At 39.9% G+C, this 18,474-nt stretch overlaps 1 protein-coding gene across 1 annotated transcript; it reads right to left on the bottom strand.

The window, feature by feature from the left end:
* Positions 1-7,068: 7,068 nt before the first annotated feature.
* On the bottom strand, positions 7,069-9,226 carry LOC146498950 (uncharacterized). Its single transcript, XM_085138697.1, has one exon. It carries the CDS (start codon positions 9,065-9,067, stop codon positions 7,553-7,555), a length of 1,515 nt encoding a protein of 504 aa, XP_084994823.1. The 5' UTR covers positions 9,068-9,226; the 3' UTR covers positions 7,069-7,552.
* Positions 9,227-18,474: the final 9,248 nt, after the last annotated feature.

Raw genomic sequence — 18,474 nt, 5'->3', positions numbered from 1 at the left:
TTTGGAACTGCTTTATTTTTTCTTTCTCTCACACTTTTTTTTGCTTCATGCCACACTGGTCAATATGTGTTTGTTTTTTTGTTTGTGCTGAGCAGAGGGGGGAGGGGCAATAGTTACACTAACAGCAGCATTAGCACATGAACAGAGGAATTGGGAGAGAGAGAAAGAGAGCCAGAGGCAACAACAAGAAACAATATTAGAAAGGTATAGTAAAGAAAATGAGTGATGCAAAATCTGGAACCATTTCAATTCTACTGACATTACAAAGGCAGAGTGTAGCCTGCCTATATGATATTCTTTTCTACAAGAAAAGAATATCATATAGGCTTCACAAACAAACTGCACAGGTACCTGAGAACTGTCCACCCATCAGTGCAATGGGAAGATAAAACACAGTCAGTTGAGTGTGATATTAATGAAAGTGCCACTGTGTCTACTGCAACTGCTGCTGCTGCTGCAGTATCTACAGCATCATGCATCTGAATGCAAACCTTTACCTAAATTAAAGATCTGGGTCTTCTGTTTTTTTCTTTTTTCTTTGCATAATTTCATCTATATTTTATTGTGTTGTGGTTTCCAGTGTTTTGTGTTGTTTCACTTTAAATTGGTTTAAAAGAAAAAGCTGAAAATTTAAAGAGTTCAAAAGTTTAACTGTAAATAGTTGTTTTTTGTATTTTGTTATGTTATGTGGAGTAAATAAATAAAAGCATATTTATATAACAAACATATATAAATAAATAAAAACATTTTTACATTAGTAATTCATTTTGTGCATAATATTATATTGTTGTTGATAATAAATTAATTAAAACAACAAAACAACTTGAAGAGCCGCTTGGGAGCCCTAAGAAGCCAACACTGTTACATCTGGGCCTTTTTAGAGAATCGGCTCACTAAAAAAGGCCGGAATTCCCATTGCTATATCTTACCTGCTAATTTTGTTATCGGTTCCTGTTTCTATATACATATAATTTTTTAGGCGTTCCCTTTCTTTTCAGAAGCTTTTCTCACTTTGCTTGGAAGTTCAGTGTTTCCCTTTTCCCACTCTAATCACACAATAACTACTTATTAAAAACATATCTGGGAATAGGAAACATTCAATTGCAACAAGATCTTCAAGTTGAATTAAATCTGTTAACTGAGTAACAAGCAAAAAAAATAATTAAACCAATTAGTCACCTTCAGTATCGAAAATAGAATAAGTAGAATAAAGTCCCAAAGTAACTTGTGATTTAATTCACTACTTTAGTTTAATGGGCCACCACCACACACACAGACACACACAAACCAACCCAGAATTGTCACGTCCGATATGGTTGCAGGCCTGGATCGCTGTGGTCGGGGGACCCAGTGGCCCTGAAAAAAAATTATAAACTGGCGCCTCTCTTCTGAGGAGTATCCTGGTCAAATCCAAGAGGAGTCCTCTTCCCTGCCGCACTGTCTGTCACACAGGAAGAAAAGCAGCAAGCCTCCTCCCAGGCAGCTGCAAACTGTAGAACAAAGTCTCCAACCTTGAATCCAGTGCAGTCCTTGCTGTAATTTCCAGAGGCCGCTGTTGCAGCTAACACCACTTGATTAGTTAGGCAGCCGCTCACTGTTTTTCTTGGAAAATTTAATGACTAGTCCAATGTATTGTGAGTTTTTCCAAGTACAGGGGTTAAAATGGCTTTGTCGTGACCATCGAGTATAGGTTACTATGTGTAGAGTTTTTTGTGAGAGAGAAGACAAATATGCTCCAATTATATGTTTTCGCAATTTATTATCAAAAAACTGGTTTTACATGGCGCTATAATTCAATTCAATTCAATTCAATTTTATTTATATAGCGCCAAATCACAACAAAAGTCGCCTCAAGGCGCTTCATAGATACAGAGAAAAACCCAACAATCATATGACCCCCTATGAGCAAGCACTTTGGCGACAGTGGGAAGGAAAAACTCCCTTTTAACAGGAAGAAACCTCCGGCAGAACCAGGCTCAGGGAGGGGCGGCCATCTGCTGCGACCGGTTGGGGTGAGAGAAGGAAGACAGGATAAAAGACATGCTGTGGAAGAGAGACAGAGGTTAATAACAGATATGATTCAACACAGAGAGGTCTGTTAATACATAGAGAGCGAGAAAGGTGACTGGAAAGGAAAAACTCAATGCATCATGGGAATCCCCCGGCAGCCTACATCTATTGCAGCATAACTAAGGGAGGATTCAGGGTCACCTGGTCCAGCCCTAACTATATGCTTTAGCAAAAAGGAAAGTTTTAAGCCTAATCTTAAAAGTAGAGATAGTGTCTGTCTCCCGAATCCAAACTGGAAGCTGGTTCCACAGAAGAGGGGCCTGAAAACTGAAGGCTCTCCCTCCCATTCTACTTTTAAATACTCTAGGAACAACAAGTAGGCCTGCAGAGCGGGAGCGAAGTGCTCTAATAGGGTGATATGGTACCACAAGGTCATTAAGATAAGATGGGGCCTGATTATTTAAGACCTTGTATGTGAGGAGCAGGATTTTGAATTCAATTCTGGATTTAACAGGAAGCCAATGAAGGGAAGCCAAAACAGGAGAAATAAGCTCTCTCTTTCTAGTCCCTGTCAGTACTCTTGCTGCAGCATTTTGGATTAGCTGAAGACTTTTCAGTGAGTTTTTTGGACATCCTGATAATAATGAATTGCAGTAGTCCAGCCTGGAAGTAATAAATGCATGAACTAGTTTTTCAGCGTCACTCTGAGACAGGATATTTCTAATTTTAGAGATGTTGCACAAATGGAAGAACGCAGTCTTACATATTTGTTTAATATGTGCGTTGAAGGACATATCCTGGTCAAAAATGACTCCAAGGTTCCTCACAGTGTTACTGGAGGCCAAGGTAATGCCATCCAGAGTAAGAATCTGGTTAGATACCATATTTCTAAGCTTTTCAGCGCCGAGTACAATGACCTCAGTTTTATCTGAGTTAAGAAGCAGAAAGTTAGTGGCCATCCAAGTCTTTATGTCTTTAAGACATTCTTGCAGTTTAACTAATTGGTGTGTGTTATCTGGCTTCATGGACAGATAGAGCTGGGTGTCATCTGCATAGCAGTGAAAATGTATGCTATGTCTTCTAATGATGCTGCCTAGGGGAAGCATGTATAATGTAAACAGAATTGGTCCTAGCACTGAACCCTGTGGAACTCCATAATTAACCTCAGTGTGTGAAGAGGACTCTCCATTTACATGTACAAATTGGAGTCTATTAGATAGATATGATACAAACCACTGCAGTGCAATACCTGTAATACCTACAGCATGTTCTAATCACTCTAATAGGATATTATGGTCAACAGTATCGAATGCTGCACTAAGGTCAAGAAGGACAAGCACAGAGATGAGTCCACTGTCAGAGGCCATAAGAAGATCATTTGTAACCTTCACTAAAGCTGTTTCTGTGCTGTGATGAACTCTGAAACCTGACTGAAACTCTTCAAATAAACCATTCCTCTGCAGATGATCTGTTAGCTGTTTGACAACTACTCTTTCAAGGATTTTTGATATGAAAGGAAGGTTGGAGATTGGCCTATAATTAGCTAAGACTGCTGGGTCTAGAGATGGCTTTTTGAGTAAAGGTTTAACTGCAGCCAGCTTGAAGGCCTGTGGTACATAGCCGATTATTAGAGATAGGTTGATCATATATAAGATCGAAGAATTAATCAATGGCAGGACTTCTTTGAGCAGTTTTGTAGGAATGGGGTCTAAAAGACACGTTGATGGTTTGGAGGAAGTAATTATTGAAGTTAACTCAGAAAGATCGATTGGAGAAAAAAAGTCTAACTTAACATCAATGGTACTAAGAGTAGCTGTAGATAATATTACATCTGTGGGATGATTATTGGTAATTTTTTCTCTAATGATAAAAATTTTATTTGTGAAGAAGTTCATGAAGTCATTACTAGTTAACGTTAAAGGGATGGTTGGCTCAAAAGAGCTCTGACTTTTTGTCAGCCTGGCTACAGTGCTGAAGAGAAACCTGGGGTTGTTCTTATTTTCTTCAATCAGTGATGAGTAGTAAGCTGTTCTGGCTTTGCGGAGGGCTTTCTTATAAAGCAACAAACTATTTCTCCAGGCTAAATGATGATCCTCTAAATTTGTGACATGCCATTTCCTCTCCAGATTACGAGTCATCTGCTTTAGGGTACGTGTTTGAGAATTATACCACGGGGTCAGGTACTTCTGATTAGAGACCTTAGTTTTCACTGAAGCTACAGTATCCAGAGTCATACGTAGTGAGGAGGTGAAATTATTAACAAGATAATCGACCTCTGTTGGGGTAGCGTTCAGATAGCTGCTATAGACTTCCTCTCTCCGGCTCAGAGACAAAAGGCTGCTGCACCCAGGCAGTAAACATTTTTTTATTATGTTTGATAAGGATAATGTTATACATGATTGGTCGAAACAGTTTAGGGTGGCCTTAGGTCTGATGTCGGCTCACATTTCTTCTTCTGCAATTTTCTGAGCATCTCCTTATTTGGAGATGCCACTTCAAGTGGCTTTCGGTCAGACTTGCAGAAAGAGAGAAAGAGCTTCTCCAATCCCAAAATTTATGACCATGTTTACCTTCTGGTGCCTTCACTAGTGAGACAGACCCTAACCCGCAAATTCATTAGAGAAGGGAGCTCCTCTCTATTTATGTCTGTTAGTATCTGAGTGTAGCAATCTACTTCTAATACTACTCTACAATGATTAACTATGTGCAATAAAGTATAAAACACAAATATGTGAAGCTAATTATGAGATATTTATTATTTATATTTATTGAGTCTGTTGGCATCATGAAAAGTTTATGAAAGACTCCACAAAGCTGGGGGGCACGGGCCGTGAGCACACAGGGACTCACCCTACTTAGACTTGCCTGAGTGGAGTCTTCTCAGTTGTCTTTAAACCTGTGCATGAGTGAAAGTGATAGATGGGGGAGGGGTATGGGCAGAAATCTGTGCCATCAGAAACTGAATTTGAATAAGTTACATTTTAATTTGAATTACTAGGATTGAATCTGAATTGTAACTTGAATAAATGCTTTTAAAAACTGAATATGAATTAGCCTAATTTGAAATTCAATTTATTGGTTTGAAAATGATCAACACTAAATTAAAATTGAATTTTATAGTTCGAAAATGAATTCCTTTGCTTTGAAACCATATTTTATCCTTTAAAAATGTAGCTCTCAAATAATTTCAGATTCACTTCTCACCATTCAGTTTCAGTTCTACAATTCAATTTCAGTTCCAAAATTCTGGTTTTTTGGGACTTACATCCGGTTCCGGTTCAAGAGTAGTCGAGTGCAGATTAATAGAACTACGTTTTACTAGCGGACCGAAAGTGTTACTGACGGGAATCTACAGCGTCTTGAGCTGAATTAAGACTTCAGAAGTCATTCGTCATGTCGAATGACCAGCGGATAAACTCTCAGGTTGGTAATAAATGTATTACATGTATAAGAACAAGCGTCATGTTAACAAATGATAGCCGTACAGTAACTTTTATGCTTATTGTAGCTGTTAGCTAAAAATGCTAATTTAGCGTAGTTTGCACTGAATTCAGCTTCGACAAACAAATATGATCGACTGTTTCTAGTAGAATTCCAAAGTTGTCATATTGTACCCTCTCAGAGCCCTGTATGCTTGTAGAGAACCCTACAGTAGGGAAACATGCAAAACAGTGTCCAAACCTTTGTATTTTATCTTTATTTATGTCTTACACAGCATCCCAACTCTTTAGCTAACTTAATAACTTTAGCTAAAGTGAATAGTTGGTCTAATTCATTAGTGCAGCATTTGAAACAGAAACGGTCATAGATGTTATGTTTATCCAAGTACGCTGTTAGGTGGACAGCAACTGCATTCTCTTCTGACATAAAAGTCATATATACATCTTTTGATTTTATATAATAATTAATTGATGCTTTTAACATTTTTCTACCTGAAAGAGCTGAAAAAATGTTCAGTCTGTGATCTGTTCTTCTGCTTAGCCAGGAGAAAAGAAAGTGGCCCTGCCTCTATGAGCTCTCTGACCAGGCCAAGACAGGAATGGAGAAAATGGCCTCAATATGGGCTTTGTTGGAAGGCATGTCATTACTTTACATAAAGAAGACTGATTGTGAACATTTGTTAATCCTGGCTAATCAGACTCTCCTCTTGTATAACTTTTAATGTGTCACAATCACAAAGGCAGGAATCAAACACAGGACTCTAAATAGTTTCAATTCAATTTCAATTTCAATTTTATTTATATAGCGCCAAATCACAACAAATGTCGCCTCAAGGCGCTTCATAGATACAGAGAAAAGCCCAACAATCATATGACCCCCTATGAGCAAGCACTTTGGCGACAGTGGGAAGGAAAAACTCCCTTTTAACAGGAAGAAACCTCCGGCAGAACCAGGCTCAGGGAGGGGCGGCCATCTGCTGCGACCGGTTGGGGTGAGAGAAGGAAGACAGGATAAAGACATGCTGTGGAAGAGAAATAGTGCAATCAAAAGAGGTTTATTTACACAATGCCACCAGGTGAGATATATAAATATATACAGTGTTGGGGGTGAGAGGGGCTCCGGGGAATCCAAGGAGGTACAAGGGAAAAAAGGCAAATACAATTAAACTCCTCTTCACACTAGCACTCATTCACAATCCACAGAGGTCCACTCACACTCACTCGATGGGGGTCTGGAGGGAAACAGGGAAGGGTCCAGGAAGTTCTGTACATGGAAAGGAAACACGTAGAGAGAAAACAGGAATCACAAGGCCAGCTGACACTAACAGAGGTAAGTACAACAATCCAGTGGAGAATATCACTCTGCCATCACCTTAAGTAGTAGGCAGGGTAATCCAGGACAATGAATTACAGGTAAGTCAGCTGCCTTCAAGTGTGTTGGTCAAGGGCCCTGTAAATGAGTAACACCCAGGAGGAGAGGAGTGTGTAAAAGAGAGATAGAAAAACACAAACATAGACAACACAGAGAGGAATGGAGGACTGTGACATAATATTCATATTGATATAAGATTCTGATAAGAGACAATATTATCAAGTAATCAGGTATAATGAAATAACACTCAGACACTTGTAACAGTTCAACGTGCACGGGTGGGAGCTCAAGTGAGGCCCACACCCTGCAGCAATTCTCTGCCTTTATTTATACACAGCATGAAACATACAAGAAAGGAAGTAACATTCCCTAGCCAAACAGGCAGGTGTGAGATCTCGGAACTTATGTTCAAAAAAGGTTATGTTCTTACAAGGTCATTTCTTACTCTTTGGGTGGCGGTTTCCTGTGAGATAATGTGAGAGCAAAACAAGTCTTTTTAAGGCAAAGTGTAGACAGTTGTGCAAGTGGTTAAGTAAAAACAGAAATATGAACACTCTTAGCTTTAGTATATCAGCAATAATGATTAATAAAATGTCTTAATAATAAAAATCTTCTAACATCCCCTCCTGTTGTTCAAATTTCTGTAATAACAGCATTGCTATTGGTTCAATTCATAACCTCTTGCCTAAACATTTTCGGTCAGAACGTCATTGAGCAATCCTGGGTTCAATTAGACTTCAACATCATCACATGAATCCTTTTCCAAAACATCTTCCATTTGAGGCAGTGTTACATAAGCATTGATAGAGGTCATCACTATGTTTGATACCATTTTCTTCAGACAGGGTATTACACATGTTGTGAAAACACATAAAAGTAAAAGTAAAATTCCAACAAAAACAAGTCCTTTAATCAGTAGGGACTTCCAAGAACCACTTAGCAACCATGTGAGCCAATCTTCAGTGCTTGTGACATAGTCTTGTTGCTGAGCGTCCTTAATCTTTCTCAAAGCGTTCAGAGCGTCGGTCATGTTTTGTGAGTGCACATTGTCTGGGATGTATGTACAGCATGTGGTGTTAAACAATACACACAAACCTCCTTTTTCAGCTAAAATCATGTCCAGTGCGACTCTGTGTTGCATCACTACAATGCGTATTGCGTCGATTTCTTCATTTTGTGCCTTGTTGATCTTTACTGAGGCATTTAGGAACAATCCAAATCGGTAGTCAAGTGTCTCAATCCTGAGCATGTTTTTTCCAGTTCCCACCCAAGGGAACAGGGAGTGGAGAACTTTTTGACCGGTGGTCCATAACTTGAAGTTCTTAGGCACATCTGATCCGTAGACTGAGTCATGTGGCAACACTTCAGCGACTTCACGCTTTGCTCTTGATATGCGTGCGTGTGTCTCTGCTGTGATCTTGAAGGTGTGGTCTGAAATTAGCACTGGTGCACACAGACCGGTGGAGTTTGGTGGGAGCATGAAGTAGGTTTTAGGCCCGCAGGCCCAAGCGGCTCCCTGGACCCAGAAAGTTCCATTCTTGAAGGTGAATGTTCCTGTGGATTGGGTCATGTCAAAGGTTTGTGTGCAGTTAAGGTTCCGTCCGACCTTTCTGCTTCCGTCCGAGAAGGCAAAACATATTGGGTGCTGTATGTCAGGTGGCAGAACTATGGCGAATGATCTGCTTTTGGTGTTGTTGGCGTTGACGTTTACCCAATGTTCTTCGTCACAGGCGTAGTTCCAGTTTGTCAGATTGTAGGCACAATGGGTTGTCTGTTTGAATATGACCCTTTGCTGTGAGATTGGTTTCATGACACGTTTAACATCTGTGTCATTACACCATGGAATTTGGTCTTTCTTCTTCGTGCTTTGACCTTTTAGAGCCAGTCCTGTTGTCATCAAATCTCTGCGTGAGCAGTTGCCAGTTATCGCTTTGTTGAATATGCACATTGTTTCATCGAGTTGAGGTGCCATTCCATATATTGTTGCGTGTATGGCCGTTGTTGGCATGTGTGAACACACATAGCACTCCGTGCTGTTGTCGGTGCGTGTTCTGTCGTACACATACTTATACCACGCGTTGTTCATCCATGGGTGGTTGTGGTCTTGGTTCAGGTCGCGCAGGTGCGAGTTGTCATGTGTCCATCTTTTTTTCAGATTTCTTTTGTAGCTGCCTTGCAGTGTGAATATTGCAAAGAGAGCCACCAGTGATAGGAGGATCGCTGATAGCAGGAACAGTGTCTTCATGGTGACCAAGCACACTAAAACCTCTGGTGCGTAGACTAGGGCGAGAAGATCAAGGGCGGGCTTTTTGCCCAATCAGCCCTCTCTCCACCACTAGAGCACCGGTGAGATTCTAGGGAGCTGGCGTCTTAGCCTGATGTGTCCTGTACCTTCTTTGTGTGGCTCTGATGAATCCACGAGGGTCGTTCTGCTATTTTGCATGCAGTTAGGGTCGTCAGCAGCACCTGATAGGGGCCCTCCCACCTCGGTGAACTCCAATTTTTCCTGTGGAGTACTTTAATCAGGATCCAATCGCCTGGTTTCAACCTGGAAGAGACTGGAGAAGAATCACTCGGCAGTTGGTTGTTTAGCACAATCTCTTTGTTTTCAAGCAGTTTAGTCATCCATTCAGCTAGGGTGGTTTCCCTTACTGATTTGTCTATTGGCTCGCTTGTGATCGGCAGTGGAAATGGTCTGCCATGAATGATTTCAAAAGGTGTGAGCTTCTGAGAGCCTTGCGTCAGTCTCATCCACATTTTTACTAGGCCTACACACTCGGGCCATGGCCTTCCTGTTTCTTCCATGCATTTTCTTAATCTTTGTTTTATTGTACCGTTAGTTCTTTCCACTAGTCCGGCACTTTGTGGATGGTATGCACAGTGATGTTTGATGCTAAATCCTAAGGCTTCAGAGACCTTGCTAATTATGTCATTTACAAAATGTGTTCCATTGTCACTCCGTATCAGGCTAGGGATGCCATATGTGGGTATGAAATGATTGCATAAGCATTTTGCTACTGAAATTGCATCTGCTCTTTTTACTGGATAGATTTCTGGCCATTTTGAAAATACATCTATAATTACTAGAGCATATTTCGAATTTTGGCATTCATTCAATTCGATAAAGTCCATGTGGATTGTATGGAATGGGTGAGGTGGTGTGGGAAAATGACCTCTTTTGGGTCTGAGATTTCCCTGTGCATTGTGTTTTTGGCAAATCATGCATGTTCTGATAAATTCTTTTGCTGAATTTTCGAAATTTTGAGTGTAGAAGTGTTTAGAGAGAATATCTATCATCCCTCCTGTTGACACGTGCGTCGAGCCATGTGTCACTAATGCTGCTGTCTTGTGTAGAGATTTTGGCAATATTGGTTTGCCATTACAGGTCATTAAGTCATTTTTCAGTTGTGCGCCACATTTTAACCACTTCTTTTGTTCTGCAGTGGGTGCGGCTTTCTGTTCATCTTTCAGTACATCAAGTGGTATTAACTCTGTGGTTTCAGACATTAAGGTTTCTATTGGCTGATGTGCTGCCTTTTTTGCAGCTATGTCTGCAAAGTTGTTGCCTTTAGTAATTTCAGAGTCATCTTTTTGGTGTGCAGCACATTTGCATAATGCCAGCTTCTTTGGCAGAGTTATAACTTCTAGTAGTTGTTTTAAAAGATTTCCGTGTTGCACAGGGTTACCGGTAGAAGTAACCATACCTCTGTTTTGCCAGATTTTTGCAAAATGATGTACTGCTGCAAAAACATATTGGCTGTCTGTGTATATGTTTATCTTTTGTCCCTCATGTAGTTGACATGCTCTGATGACAGCCGTCAGTTCAGCTGTTTGAGCAGAGTGTGAGGAAGTTAGTGGTTTAGCTTCTAAAACCTTGTCAGCTGTGGTTACTGCATAGCCCACACAGTTTCTCCCCAAACTATTTTTGGATGCTGAGCCATCTACAAAAATGTTAGTGAAGGTCAGTTGCGGTGTGCTATGAATGTCAGCTCGTGGTTTCGTTTCCTCATCTAATTTTTGCATGCAACAGTGTTTTTCTCCGTCTGCTGAAGTGGGGAGAAGTGTGCTTGGGTTTAGTTGTCCACACTTCTCAATTGTAATGTGTGACTGTGATAGCAGAATGCCTACATATGAGAGCTGTCTTGCATGTGTAAGATAAGACAAGTTTGCTTGCAGTAAGATGGAGGTTACAGCATGGGGAACTTTGATAATTAATTTATGACCGAGAACAATGTCGGCAGACTTTTTTACTGCCTCTGCTGCGGCTGCACATGACTGTATGCACGTAGGCAAGCCTGAAGCAACTGAGTCTAATTTACACGAGTAAAAGGCGAGTGGTCGTTGTTTTTCCCCAAATGCTTGTGTTAGAACGGCCTTCATATAGCCTGCACCTCCGTCTACATGCAAATAAAATAATTTGTCATAGTCTGGCAAGGCTAAGACTGTGCGTGTTTGTAGGGCAAGTTTCAAATCATTAAATGCTTTTTCTGCTTCTGGTGTCCATTCTATTTTATCTTTCAGTGCTAGATTTTTTCCATAAATTAAGTTTTGCAAAGGTTGAGCTAACAGAGCATATTCAGGTATCCAGCATCTGCAAAAGTTGCAGAGACCTAAATAACTCATCATCTGTTGCTTTGTGAGCGGTTTTGGAGCATTCTGTACTGCTAGTTTCCTGCTGTCTAACAGTGTTCTTCCCTCCCTTGTGAGCTTGTGGCCAAGGTATGTGACCTCTGAGCTCCACAGTTGTAATTTGTGCTGTGAGACTTTGTGGCCTTGTTCAGCTAAATGTTGTAATACTGTTATTGTGTTCGCTTTGCAGTCTGCCTGTGTGTTTCCCGTGATCAGTATGTCATCTACGTACAGGAGAAACTGTCCTGGGGCAGGGAGAGTGCAAAGCGACATAGATTTCCTTAAAGCTTCTGCATACAGGGTGGGGCTGTTCTGGAAACCCTGAGGTAACCTTGTATATGTATACTTCTGATTATCAAAGGTGAAACCGAACAGAGCCTGTGAGTCAGAATGTAGCGGTACAGAGAAGAATGCATTTGATAGGTCTATAACCGAAAACCATTGCTCTTTTGGTGTTACTTGATTTAGGATTGTGTGTGGATTTGCTACCACAGGTGGGATTTGTTCTGTTACGTCATTTATTGCTCTGAGGTCATGTACTAGGCGATACTTTCCTGTGTTTGCTTTTTTCACTGGAAAGATCGGAGTGTTACAGGTCACTTTGGTTGTTTTTACTAAAATGCCTGCTTTCTCCATATCTGCAATTACTGGCCTGATGCCTGCCTTTGCTTCTGCTGTTAAGGGATATTGTGGTTTGACTGGCCTGTAGGTTGTGGTGGTTTTTACTACAACGGGATCTGCTCCTTTAATTAATCCTACATCTGTAGGTCCTACGGACCACAGTGTTGTGGGCAGTTGTTGTAGTTCTGGGTGTAATTCTAATGAGAGTTCATGTCAGTTCTCACTATCTTCCTGCACGTATACATTAGTGCTGTCAATCATGTGGGTGGCTGGGTGGGTAGTGAGTACCCACCCTAATGTGTATCTCATGCATCCTGTTCTGCGACCTTGAAGCCATCCCTCATGTGTTTCTTCAGTTTTTTCATATCTGTCCCTTTCAACTTGAGCGAGAACGCGGCCTAAATCTTTCCACTCAGTGCTGTCATTGTGTGCTACTGATACATGTGGTTTAGGCATCCTGTTCACTCGTTGCACTATTTCTGGCTGAAGTACAGAGCAGACTGCATTACCACTTTGAGTGACATATAGGTGCTGCAATGTAAGCATTTGTGGGCCCAGTTTATGCACCTGTAAGTCATACATGGGGTCATGACCTGGGCTTTGTTTGAACCTCAGTGTGTTGTGATACTCTGTGTAGCTCTGCCGTGTTGAGTGGGTTCGCAGATATTGATTTGCTATGTGTTGCAAAGGTTCTAGTGAGGGCAGGTCTAATGTCCAGTAGTAGTGCGGCTCTCCCTGCCCTTCACACACATTAATCTGACAGTCAGTGAGGTTTTGCTCTTCATTCAACATTAACTTAGCATACATGCCTTCTGGCCCTGGCAATACACCTATTTGCAGTTTTCCTAAGGAGTCTCTCCCTAGAAGGTTAACTGGGCAGGATGGGTCATATATACATTGATTTTTGCAGCTGCGTCCACTGTCTGTATGTACTAACAGTAGGCTCTCTGTTAAAGACTTAATGCTGGTGTGCCCTGATGCTGATTTTACTATCATGGTGTTACTGGAGTATTTCAGATTCGGTGGTTTTTGATTTAACACAGTTTTACATGCGCCTGTGTCACATAGCATAGTCATAGGTTCGTTGTTTACATGAATAATTACTGTGGGTTTATGTTCAGAGCCTAAAAGTAATTGTTGTATGTTATAGATTTCAGTTTCATCCTCAATGTTTTGTTCAGCTTCAGTATTTTGCTCTAGTCACATACTTTCTCTGTCACTATGATTCTCTTTTTTGTTTCTGCAGTCTCGTGCAAAATGTCCTTCTTTTCCACAATTATAACAACGGTTGTCTCTGTCATTTCTGTGCTTCCTGTTACCTTTGTAACCTCTGCTTTTCTGTCCCTTTCCTCTGTGTTGTCCTTGACCCTGTCCTCTGTATTTACCAGAAAATGCTATGACACCTGTGTCGGGATCTACAGTGAAAACACCTCCTTTTTCCTTCTTTTTCAGCACTCTAGTTGCATGCTCTGCATATTGTAGGGCGTCTGCTAGATTTCCTGTGTTTATTGTCACCCAGTGCTTTTCGACATGGGCTCTGACTGCGGGACGGAGACCATTTAGAAATGCATTTTTTAACTGCTGTTGGTAAGGTCTTTCAGGGCGGTCTTCATAATCTAGGCCTGAATGTTGTCGGAAAACCGGGCGTAGCCGATCGAGGAAGTCTGATGGTGTTTCGGCTTCCTTTTGTTTTACTTCTCCTATTTTGGAATAATCTGCTCTGGGGGCTAAACGAACCCTAATTCGGTCATATAAGTCTGTCAAAGTGTTCATTAAATCTAGGGAATCTGGGCCAAGAGGTCTTCCTTGGTCATCTGCACCTGTAAAACCGTCTTTCACTGTCCCCATTCTCAATCCTAGCAGGTCTTGCACTACTTGAAGCATTTCATGACCGTTTAGGCCCCATTGAGTTCTAATTAGTTCCACTGCGTCTCTCCACTGTTGAAAGCCTTCATTTAAAGATGGAACATCTTTTTCGACATTTTGTCTGTCAGCTTGGGTCCATGGTCTAAAAGCATACACAAATGGGTTTATATCTCTTTCTGCGTTCTCACCACCTATCAACTGTCCATATCTGGGATTAGGCGCAGCTATCATTGGAAAAATTCCAGAGGGTCCTGGAGGATCTACAATACCTCCCATGTCCCTGCCTGACGGGTCTTTCCCTATGTCTTCCTGTGGGTTTCTTGTCATACAGTTTAATGCACTTCGGGCTTGGGCATAAGGATTAGGATTAGGTTGACTAGTGAAGGGATTTTTTGATTGTGGCTCTGGTGCTGACGGTGCTGGTACATAAAGTGGCGGCTGTAGGCTTTGTAATGTTGTTTCCTTTTTCTTTTTTCTTTTTTCACTACGTCTGTCTTCCTCCTCTTTCCATGCTTTGAAATATTTTAACTCTTGAGTACGTTTTATTTTCTTTTTAGGACTTTTTGCATTGTTTAATTCTGCTTGGAGGGTCTCCTTTAAAGTTATCACTGCAGAGGGATTACATTTTCCCTCCCACGCAGGGCATTTAAACTTTTTTGGATTCCTCCATCTGTTTGCACTAATTTGTCCGGCGCCTGGACATTTTTTCTCTAACCACTGCTCGTCAGCAGTGAGTTTTGTTGATTTATTACCCATTTTCACTAATTTGTTTTAAATGTTTTATGTTTAGGTACCTTGAAAATTACAGCTTTTTAACTTTTACACACACAAACAGCCGTGGTGCTTTCTCTGGCACGAGGGATGAGAGAGGTTATTAACACAGCCTTCTACTTTCAAGCTACCCTTGAAAGCGGTGTTAATTTTATGTGATGAAGCACAACCTTTTTCTCGTCCCACCAGTACGTGAGCACCAGTCGGCAAACAATACGGTGGAATAGTTCAGCCTCCCTATTGTGCTGTAAAATGTAACTTATTCCACCAACAAAACAATAAAATAGAAATATTTCGCGCGTTTAAAGGTTTTTATTATGACGCTTTTCCCTCTAAAATAGCTACCAACCCTCTTTCAGGCGAGCATTTACATTTAGAGTTTCCTATAATAGCTACCAGTCCTCTCTTAGGACGAGCATTTACATTGTAGGAGCTTCCTATAATAGCTACCAGTCCTCTCTTAGAACGAGCGTTTACTTGTAGGAGCAGCGTCAACTCTTATTCGAATTTTTCGCAAGATGTGGGTGAGTGTTAAATATTCACCTGATTTATTTCGTGGTTGTTTAGGTCTGCTCCATCAACCCCCAACGTCGTGGACCACTTTATAAGAACGCTGGCCAGAAATCGAATTATAGCGTCTCTGGTCTTTATCCTCTGCCTGGAGAGGAGCTGTCGACAGACTTCAGCGCGGGCTTCTCACGACGTCAGGACTTGATGAAGGTTTCCTAGTGGAGCATGAAAAAGAAAATAATCAATGTCCACTCCGGCTCGGAGGACCATTAAAAATGATAAGAGACAATATTATCAAGTAATCAGGTATAATGAAATAACACTCAGACACTTGTAACAGTTCAACGTGCACGGGTGGGAGCTCAAGTGAGGCCCACACCCTGCAGCAATTCTCTGCCTTTATTTATACACAGCATGAAACATACAAGAAAGGAAGTAACATTCCCTAGCCAAACAGGCAGGTGTGAGATCTCGGAACTTATGTTCAAAAAAGGTTATGTTCTTACAAGGTCATTTCTTACTCTTTGGGTGGCGGTTTCCTGTGAGATAATGTGAGAGCAAAACAAGTCTTTTTAAGGCAAAGTGTAGACAGTTGTGCAAGTGGTTAAGTAAAAACAGAAATATGAACACTCTTAGCTTTAGTATATCAGCAATAATGATTAATAAAATGTCTTAATAATAAAAATCTTCTAACAGATTCACTCCACTGGGTGAATACGGTAGAAAGAGAAAGGGAGAATAAAACAATATTTATTTATTTATTGGACTTTATTGACCCGACCTGCAACAGACTGTCTTCATACACCTGGAATGATCGATTGCAAACACACTATATGCATGGAGTATGAACATTTGAATCTGGAATAAACTGTAGAGCAACTTAACTTTCATGTAAGGGGTCTGGTGATTTTGGAGAGTTGTGTGCTTTTAGGAATAGCAATTAAAGAAACCATATCAGGCATTTTTGTACTTTGTTTTCCTTTAGGCGATCAGATTTTTTCTTTTGAGTATGATTTTTTAAATCTAGTGTATTATACTCTTATATGTCGTCCATACTTTATTAATGCACTTTGCATCCTTTTGAAACCTTTGTAGTAAAGTTGTACATGCACAAAATCTTCCTTAAAATCCTCATAGATCAATATTTTTTGGTCCTTTTTTATAAATCTCTACCTTAGACTCTTCCTCACCTTTTCCAGATTTTCACAGTCCTAAACATGTGAACGTTACACATTTACGTAAGTGGCACAATAAACAGACCACAAACCTCATTTGGAAATGAATTTGATTGCAATGGGAAGCAGAGACAAAAAGTTAGTCATTTATTCCACCTCCTCACTCATATGGAAGCTGATTCAATCTTGTTGTCACTTCCCCATTTGATCTAAATACGGACTGAATGTAATGCAGCTAAATCAGCACATGAATCCTAAGCTGACGTGACTGGATTAAGATGAATCTGATAATGGTCACAGACAAACAAAAGTAAATTAACTTTTCATTTAGGGTAAGTAAAAAAATTATATACTTCATGCCAGTAATATTTAAGATTTCCATTCACGGAGGAAGCTATTATATGAAGCATGAAAACCGTGTACAAGAATTGCATAATCTTCTTTTTACACAGCATATTTCCCTTTTTATGGCCCCTTTATACATACCTTATGTACACTGCAGGTCTAAAGGTTTAGAACACCCCAATTTTTTACAGTTTATTATTGAAAATTATGCTGTTTATTGTCTCATTGCACTCTAAAATGAAAGTATAGTACAAAAAAAAGCAATTGGAGTTGAAAGAGAAATCATGGAATTAATTTATAGACCAAAATGTATTTTAAACTTTTGACTTATCAAAGTAGCATCTTCGGCAGATATAACAGCTGAACAAACCCGTGGCATTCTTTCTACAATAGAAATCAAATATTCTTCAGAGAGTTCTTCCCACATCTGTTACAGATGTTCCCATAAATGTGTAGCACTTGCAGATTACTTTGCTTTCACTCTGTCCAGTCCATCCCAAACTCTACGGGGTTTAAGTCTGGACACTGTACAATACAATACAATACAACTTTATTTGTATTGCACCATAAAACCACAGGTACACCAAAGTGCTTCACAAAATCCAAGAAAACAGTAGCAATTGGCCACAGTTGCCTTTCCTAAAAAACTATATTAATACATCAAGCTATTTTCTCTTACTGCTGCTCTCCTAATTGCTGCTTCTCTTATTGGGTAATTACATTATTATATATTTTATATTATATATCATAAAATATAAAAATCATAATGATGAATGCATTCATGTGTGGCCTAGACCACTGAACATTTCACAATGGTTGTGCTAGTATGAGTCTTTTTGTTTCTTTTTGGTTATTTATTGATGTAATGACCTTGTCCTCTTGCCAATAAAGCTTTTTCCCTTAACTGGAAATGACATGAGCTGCCTCATGAGCTGAACAAACATGTAAATGAATGACAAGAAGAAAACGGTAAACAAATCACATAAAACTTGCAGAATCATTCTGTGTGAGCCAATATCTTTAATACTTATATCAATATTTCAGTATACTTATACTAATATTTAAAACATTTCATTAAAACAACAATCATTTCATACAGTAATAAGTCTGAATAGCTATTTTCACAAAAATCAACTAGAATTTTGGATTTTAATAATACAATTCTAAAAAATATATTACTAATAGTATAAAATGTTGTGGTTGTGGGAAGCCACCACCTTCTTCAAATGGAGACACCAAAATAACTACTAAACAAGAGTACCAACATAATGAAGGAGTTGAATATGTCTGTCAGCGTTCTTGCTCATGGATGGTGGACCATTCAAAACCTGTATCGATGGTGAATGGACTGGAGAGATTAGATGCCTCGGTAAATTACAGTTCCTTTTATATGTTCCCTTTTTATTTTATTAAATACAGAAAAAGAAGAAAAGATTTTAAGTTTATTCTAGTCTTGTCATTCTTAATATGAGGACCAAAGAGATGCTGATGCAAGTGAATGTCATCATTAGGCTTGAAAGAAACACAGAAAACCTTGGGAGAGACCAAATTAATAATCTGAGAAATTGTTTTATTTTGATAAACAAATGTACTGACCAGGTCAGAAATAGGGTGGATAATCACAGAATGCTTTCAACTTCACAACATCTACCCGAGAATCTTGAGGAGATAGGAATATCACTGTCAAAATCAGGAGATGCTTCATGAATTTAAAAACTGATAGTTTACAGGTGGT

This window comes from Neolamprologus multifasciatus, chromosome 17, assembly GCF_963576455.1.
Source record: "Neolamprologus multifasciatus chromosome 17, fNeoMul1.2, whole genome shotgun sequence".
Lineage (NCBI taxonomy): Eukaryota > Metazoa > Chordata > Actinopteri > Cichliformes > Cichlidae > Neolamprologus > Neolamprologus multifasciatus.
The sequence above is the reverse complement of the archived record's forward strand: the minus strand, read 5'-3'. Positions and strand labels throughout refer to the sequence as shown.